At 32.8% G+C, this 8,814-nt stretch overlaps 2 protein-coding genes across 2 annotated transcripts; one reads left to right on the forward strand and one right to left on the reverse strand.

The window, feature by feature from the left end:
* Positions 1-2,361: 2,361 nt before the first annotated feature.
* LOC132754855 (uncharacterized) lies at positions 2,362-5,523 on the reverse strand (the record flags this gene model as incomplete). Its single annotated transcript, XM_060745586.1, is given in 3 exon segments — positions 2,362-3,649; positions 4,279-4,460; positions 5,504-5,523. Coding segments are annotated over 2 exon segments (957 nt in total). The 3' UTR covers positions 2,362-2,867.
* A 2,612-nt stretch (positions 5,524-8,135) lies between these two features.
* Positions 8,136-8,574, forward strand: LOC132754856 (mitochondrial amidoxime-reducing component 1-like; the record flags this gene model as incomplete). The annotated part of the gene is given in 1 exon segment (XM_060745587.1): positions 8,136-8,574. A coding segment is annotated over 1 exon segment (225 nt), but the record flags the coding sequence as incomplete, so codon positions are not given.
* Positions 8,575-8,814: the final 240 nt, after the last annotated feature.

An 8,814-nucleotide genomic window follows, 5' to 3' on the forward strand; every position in this document is an offset into this window, starting at 1 on the left:
ACTTCAAACTTTGTATGATGATTGGTTCTGACCAGCAGATGACCCCTATTGAGTTTTGGGTCAAGGGGTCAAAGGTTAAGGTCATGACCACTAGATACTTGATAACCCTTATTAATTGTTTGATCACTGGGTCAGAAGTCATGCATAATAACCTTATCACATGACTAATTGGCTGCTGATAGGGGGCATACATGTTTTACAAACATATCTTGTTGTGTTTCAAACTGCCTAAAGTATATATAATATAGACTGTCCCACTCTTTTTGTCAACTGAATATTACTGATAAATTGCGAAGGATATTTATAGAAATTCCAATGGGTCATATGGGTTATTGATTATTCATGTGAAGTAGATGAGGAAATTGAAAACAATGTTGTTTGTGTAACACTTGGTTAAGGTATTATATAAATCTTAAATGCTGATTTAACACTTTAAACATGAATTAAGGATGATTAATCTAGGTCACTGTCAGAGGGTCATATATATGATTTTGACTGAATTATATCTATGATAAAGTTTTGCATGCAAAATATCCGCAAACACTGAAGGTGTTCAGTCTTTTTATGTATTTAGTGTTATAGTTGTGTAAATGTCCGTGGCCCATATTTCAGTTATTAATTTTGACTTAATAACATCCCTTTGTAAATGTGTGGTTAAGATATTTTACATGTTGAATCTCCACTTCAACTGAAGTTACTTGAAACTTCAAACATGTGTTGGGATCATCATTGCAGACCACTAAGTTTATACAATGTACTGCATTATTTCCTACTTTGAACCAATAAGTTATTCCATTGAAACTTGATAGATAATTGTATTGCATAGACCTTTAGACACAACTCTAACAATGGTTATCACTGAATGACTTAAAACATTCTACCCTTGCTTTACTAACAAGGTCAAGGTCATAGAAAAGTATTTAGGCATCTTGTCAAATGGATAGCTCTTGTTTTATTTACTTTTCTGTAATTTGAAATATTCTAGTCATTTAAAAAGTTTGCTATTGTATATTTTTGTAACACATTGTAAAATATCAAAACAAAAGTGCAGCTGTCATTGGCAGATATAATTTTACTTCTGTTGGTGATACTATTGTGTACCAATGTGTAGGTTGTAGATTAATGTTTATTAGTATATATACATGTAATTTAGTATTCCAAATGTACAAGTGAAAATAATCAATTAACAAAACCTTTGTAGAATAATTTTAACACCATTTTATACATGCTATATTCTCAATATACCTGAAACCAGTATTTTTTTTCGTTAAGTTTTCATATACTTTTTTGTTCAATAAATTTTAAGTATTATTTCATGTTATTATGCTGTCGTAACTCGTTACTGTGATGCATATAGTTGACACATTGTCCGTTCAGCAACTAGATTAGGGTTTGGGTTTAAAGTTAAAAGCTATAGATTTATTCTGTAAGAGTAGCATAAAGAGGGGTCACGGCACTCTGACCTACAAATTAAACAATTTAATAAATGGCCTAATAATCCATTTTGGCTGAATGTCTGTCCTTCCGTCTGTTTGCACCCACAACTGGATACTTCAGTGGATGGGAACTACAGGTAGCAGTGTTATCAGTGTGATACTATTCATTTAGTTAGGACTTTGACTTAAATCTTGTAAGTGGCTAAAAACAGCAATCGAGAGAGCGAAAGGTAGACTCAAAAGCTTGTTTGGCCAATAACAAGCACTGGCCTACAGTCCTTAGAATTTGATGTAGAGGTTTGTTATGAGTGGAAGATTGTGGTCATTGATTTTATGTTCATTAGTTCAAGGAAATACTTGATTCTCAAGACCAATAGATTTATATTCTAGGGTTGTGACACTTAATATATATTTTATTCTTGACTTCTACAACACGTACTAGTATCTAGTTTTCCCCCTTTAATGCCATTTCGTTCACAAACTGGAATTCATCACAACTTTTTATCTAAGAGGTGGGTGTGCATATTGGTCAGAGATGTTTACAAAATTGTGCTCCTTTAATGCTTCTTTTACATATAAACAGCATATGTGTGTGCATGAAGCACAACTCAAAAGCTATTCAAGGAAGTGTTCACAAATATAGAATACACAGAGTCGATTTGCAACGTGCAAGAAAAATAACTATTTTCCTTTCTGAATTATCTCCTGTCGAAAATAATACACTTTTTCCGGATATGACCTTAACACCGAAAGACCAACGTGTCAGTGCTCTTCACTGTGCATGTAAAAAGATCCAGGGTCGCTTCTGAAAAGGGTATCTGTTGAATTCAAACCAATTTCGAAAAAAAGTTTTTCAGGGGCTTCTCATATACATTAATACATGTATGTGCAACAGAAATGCGAAAAAAGTACACAAAAAACCTAATATATGTCGTATATATATTGCACAGATTTATAGATTACAAATCAAAACTTCATTAGCATTAAATGTATCTATAATTATTTTTCACATTATTTGCTGTATAGTATGAAAATGTTCATTATTAAACACATATTAAAATACAACAAATGTATAAGAGATTTTTGGTGCTTTCCCTAATAATGACACACATTCTAAATTGATCAACCATGATATGTTGCTCCTTTCCACATCACCTTCCTCACACAGTCTTCATAGTCACATAAACCTTCGTTTAATAATCCATTGTTTACAACGATACCCTTGCTATAAGGTGTTAACAGGTAAGATTCATAATTATAATTTACAAGAACATTGATTTACAATAACAATACCTAAACAGAATAAATTAACATCAAATACAATAACATATATATCTTTTTACTTGTAAAATAAAACTGTGGGTCTCTCAGTTTCTGTCGGTTTAGTTTAAGATCACATCATTAATGTTATGTCAGCTAATCAAATGAATATCAATATTTTACAAAGAATTTTGACACGGGCTTTGGTGGTCCATTTGGTGTCCCGTCCTTAAAGTCGTAAGGAATCACTCCAGAAAGGAGTTGACTCTGTTCTGTTTGGGCCACATCGGGAAACGTTCTAGGATGAGCTTTACTGGCTGCTGACTCCTTCATCAACTCGGAACCTTCAGAAGACCAGTGGTTGGTCATCTTTATTCCTTCGTAAGCCTCTCTTTTAATAGCTATATCTGCGGGAGATGCCCATTTTGCAGGAGTCATTGATACAAATACAACATATCTCCAACGTCCAGGGTTAGCCCTGCCTTCTTTGGGTTGGGCATTAGCATGAACAACGCGCGAGTCCCACAACACCATCCCTCCCTTAGGAACAGGTACTCTTTTAATTCTACAACCATTTTGTTCAAAATAATTGACATGGGATTTAGACAGTCTAAAAAACTGGATTTGGTTTGATTTTTTGGCTGCACTATCAAACTTTCCGAAAAATTTGTGAAAAACCCTGTGTGATTTTGCCATCACTTGAAGAGTCCAGTCATCTTCACACGCCTCTTCAAGGTAAACACCGCCTTGATATGCATGCAGACCTTCACGACACGCCTCTTGATCTAAATGTAGCCAATGAGAGCTCCCGTCATCATAGGGTTCTTCTCCATCTTCAGGAGGGCGACCAATAGCAATCGAATCGAAACTGGTCAGCAGTTTTTCTGTTTTCCAAAGTTGTTCAAATACAGACTTTGCTTTCAGCCGAACATTCCATGTCGTTTCTAAATGACCTATTGAAGAACAAATGAATAACAAAATTAGCCCAAATTATGAATCGTTCTTTATTAAAATCAAATTACTTTTTGTATGTTTCAATCGATTTTGTGCAAGTAAAGCTTGTGATACTTAAATAATATTTGAGTAAGTTATCTGTTAAATAATGAATATCAGTAAATTTATCTGTGGGTAATTATATCGGAATCTTCTTGATAGGTGCACAATTTGATGGTGGTGGTGGTGGTAGTTTCACTCCGGATCACGGCAATAAGCCACAGTGAATTTACCAGAGCGGAATTAAACCCCGCATCGTTCCTGGGCATGCTGTCAAGCAGTTTACCAGTACTAGTTACTTTCACTTTCGCCAGGAACTGATAACTTCTGTACATGCCAGAGCAGAGGTACAGTGCGATGACCGTAGAAAGGATTTTATAATCAATCACAACAAAAGTGGCCTGCGCCGTCCGGGAATCAAACCCGGGTCGTATAACATTATTGAAAGTTTTAAGGAATAGGAATTTGGCCGTACATTTGATTACACTTAAGTCTTGAGAATTGTTGTTGCGATGATGCCATATGTATGTTTTCCTTCTTTTCTGTATTCAGTCCAACGCTCTACCTATCACAATTTGAAGTATCTCACCTGTATTATATCCTCTAATGAGGCCCTTAGATGAGTTAGGCCATCCCCCGCCAAACTGTTTTAACCACTGGTTATATTCATCAATGTATTTGTCACATTCTGCTGGTGGAATAACGCCTGGAACAACAGTGTAGCCAACTTCTTCTAACTCAGATAAATTCTGATCTGAAATCATTGTATTTCTGAAATAAAAACAAATATTTTAAATGTACAATCCAAAAAAAAGAAGAAAAAATATGTATTGTGAATGTTCCGAAACACCGGAGTTTAAACAAAACTGACATTTAAACAACTATTTATCAACCCGGACGTTTTAGTACAATAACATAGTTAATCACGTCGTTATTAATGTAACTTTCACATATACCACTCTCATCAATGTCTTTTAATTTTGTGAAGTGACAAATTGTGTGACGTGCATTTTACATGTGGTACGAGGAACCAGATACAATACTCGTTTTACTTAAAAAATTTCTGTTTGGCATGACAGTGAAATCGGCTAGGTAAACTGAAAATTAAAATTGCATTATCACGTGTTCTGACTATTTTTCAGAATCATGATTAACCTCGATTTTATATGTTAATTTTCTTTTTAGTTTTTATATGAACTACATGTATTTAAAAAATAATTAAGTTGACATCTTTATTTGCTAATTGATATATTTCCACATTTTTACAATTATTTCAGTGTCAGGTATGCAATCGTAAGCAAAAATCTTTTCCATACTTTTTTATGGCAATCTTGGTCACAAAAAAGGCATTTTATTTTATACTTTAAACTAACTCGGTATTGCCTATGAACTTCTACATTTTTATGTAGGGCGTTGCTCTTTTGTCCAACGCATTGGATTATCGATATATTATAAAAATACTTCTCTCAGTTGAATATCATTTTATGTTCATGCCTACATGATTTCAGAAATATGACTGTTAGTGAATACATACTGAGATTTTAAATAGGAGACGGTGGGTTATTGATTATTGAAGTTTGATCTATAGGTAGTCTACTGCTAGTTGTAAATAATGTAATATACATGTTTATACACATATATATTTACCGTATTTTTTAATTGTTCATCATGTGAAGCAGATGTACATGTATGATATATTGTTATATTTACTCTAAGTTACTATAATCAAATCGATTATCACAAGTTATCTATTTTATATATTGAAAATATTACATTACAACGACAAAATAAATAAATCAAAACATTAAACTTACCTTCGTATACAGTTATAAAGCTTAAATAAATATATCACGCAAATTATAGTCCTTTAAACCAAATCTCTACAATGGTTAATATATAGTTAATAGTTAATATATATTTCACAACAGTTGACAATTTTCTCGTCATTACCTTGGTTCTATTTATAGAAATTACTAAACGGGTACATAACTTCCGTATTGTAAACGAAAAATAAGAATATAAGATTTAAAAAAGGAAAACAAAAACAAACAAACCCATAAACGTCACGTTCGTTTTATAAGCCTTGAAACATAGCATGTAAAATGTGCAAGTATGTATGTATTCTAGGCTTAATGAGGGTTCATCCGCCCTTTCAGGCTCTGAAAGTACGGACCCCGGACATTCATGAATGTGCAAGTTGAAATAATACATTTTATATATTGTCGGAAATTATTATTTTTATTATTATTATTATTATTTTGTCCAATAGGATTGCAGTATTTCAAATGAATCGTAACATATTTACTTGGTAAATCGGCCAACTGTTAATCAGTAAATCGACTGTTTATAAAAACAATTTAAAACACTAAGCTGGTTAAAATTTATGTACGTATTTACAAATACCAATTTAATTTTGTAAATACGTACTAATAAACTTTAACCTACACATTGCTAAAGAAAAATGGTCAATACAATATTGGATTATCTTTTAATTGAGCTATTAATTGAATGCACATAAATTAGATGTTACGGTGCTCCGGCTAAAAAAGCGTCTAACTTTCGTTCCCTTCTAAATATCTATCAGGAATTCAAACTCATCGCTGCGGAGAGTTTGTCTGGAAATAGGCATGCCCTGGGCTTTGAACTTATTCTTAAAATCTAAAATTTTAGAATAAGTTTAAAGTGTTTAAATAATAAGAATGAAGATCTTTATGAAATGTCATGTCTTAAGTTATTTACATATATATCTTGAAGTCAGATACGAGAAAACTATTATAAACTTATTGATAGCTACCGAACTAGGCAACAAAATATCAGTATTTTGTAATAATTATCTTACCTCAGAGGTCCAATTAACAACATTATTATTTCCAGCATCATGCTTTAATTCATTGGTACTTGATAGAATACAATCATATTTATTTTCGTCATATTACTTTTAAATATTAGAGATTAGAGGTTTGTGTATCATTTGGTGAAGAATGACTTGTGTACAAAATCTCAGATCAAGATAATCATTTCAATTGTGAAAAACGACTTAATATTGAAAAAGCGTTGATTCAAAACGCTTTTTTAACTGAAATCAGGCTACTTCAGAATCATTAAAAAATCAATTTTCAATTCAATAATTTATAACACTTTGCACATCTTGACAATTCAAATGCACAGGTTTATCTATGTAAGATTTTCAATGTTATGGTTTTAGGCTTTTGGATCTCAATCCAGCTCTTTTAACACATGTAGATATATATCGCATAAAAAACCTTACCCAGGAACTTTCTAAAATTCAGTATAAAAACCCAATGTAAGAGTAAAAGGCCTTTAAGAGCGGTGCTTCAATTATTGATATAATCTCAAAGACAAGGATGAAGTTTTAAGCGAATTTCTTCAATTTTTAAAGATATTCATCTTACAAAGGAATGTCCATAAAAAAACAACATATTAGTCAAGATTCATGTCAGAGTTATGGTTCATGGAAATGCCACCGGTTCAAGGAAAGTGACCTTTATAAACATGTCAAAGACATCAGTATAGTTGTGAACATTTGGCGTGCAAAACGCCATCCAAAGAATTTCTAAAGGAATACAGAAAATAATTAAGTCACTTCAGTGACCTTAAAAACATATGTGACCTTTCAAGCAAATGCCTTTAGTGTTTGATGGATATGAAGTTGCACATAGACGCGACGCCACTCTCTTAATAGTCGGGCTAAATTGACATTTTTTTCTTGCGCTGAGACTATACATGTATGTGTTCCTGTCCCAAGCTTGTTGGGACACAATTGCTGGAACTTTTTAATAATTATGTATGTTTGTTTGAATTTTACGTCTCATCGACACAGTATACGTCATATTATGGCGACGGTCCAACTTGATTTGTGGAGGAAGACCTCAGGTGCCCTTCCGTGTATTCAATCAGGCACGAAAGGGCACCTGAGTAGAATCATGGGCTTTCCGTAAGCTAGCTGGTATAGCGCTAGCTTTCCCATATGAAAGAATCAAAAGTCAAAATACCACTTTTATGATTTTGCTACTTTTATCATATTTTTCACATTTCGTGATCAGGTAATAATCATCTAATTTGCTTTTTTGAAAGATATTAAATGCACTCATTTTTAGGACAAAATGTGCCTTTAGAGGTTGCAGGCACGACATATTATAAATATTCCGTTACACAAAGAGCAGTTTAACAGACTGATGTTAAACCAGATCAAAATATAAGCAAATTACACTTTATCTAAAATAATTTCTTAAAATAAGCAGGGTTAAAACTCTAGCATATTATACCATAGCAAGTTAATTAGTATTGAACATACACTTATCTATTATAAATGATATGTATATAATTTATGTATACATATCTGATTAAGTGATTATTAATGTCAATTATGATATGAATTTTCAACTAGTTAGATTAAAACGTGTTATTTTGTTAAGCCCACGGAATTAATGCATGCGAAAATCGTTCATTCGTAGCATTCATTGGACGTCAGGGGAGATAACCAAAGTCATACGCTTATTGCAATCATGTCATGTATTTTGACCTCTGTGGTAAATACATAGTACGGTATCGAAAAATCAGTCAGTTGTGACGAAACTGTATGTTTATAACAAACTGTAATATATTTCGGATAGTTAAATACTACAGATTTTAATAAAAAATGATGGAGTTATCTGAACAAAGTTCAGTGCTTTTTGCACTAGTGGCCGGAGCAACATTTAAATACGCGGCCCTTCGCTGGGTCGGGGGGCAAAGAAGGCAGTACGTTGGGAAAGTGTCAAAACTTTATGTTTATCCACTGAAATCAGGGAGAGAGTTACCGGGGTGCCTGAAAAAAGTGTCACTGAAACAATATGGCATTTATACAAATGGAGTTGGGGACAGGTAAATATAAGTTTCGTAACTTTTTTAAAACTCACTGTTTTTGCCGACTTTGATAAACCTTATAGCTTTCATATGGTATATTTCATATTCACAAAAAACTATCAGATAGAATCTGGTATATTCATACAAAGTGCATGTAGTTTTATTCTTTGACAATGTTTAATATCATGAGAAATATAGGAACGACAGTTTAGGAGAAAAGAAAACACACAGCCTTTAAACTTGAATCAGAACGTGAACA

The sequence above is a fragment of the Ruditapes philippinarum genome, unplaced genomic scaffold, assembly GCF_026571515.1.
Source record: "Ruditapes philippinarum isolate M1 unplaced genomic scaffold, ASM2657151v2 ctg5902_1_1_1_1, whole genome shotgun sequence".
NCBI lineage: Eukaryota > Metazoa > Mollusca > Bivalvia > Venerida > Veneridae > Ruditapes > Ruditapes philippinarum.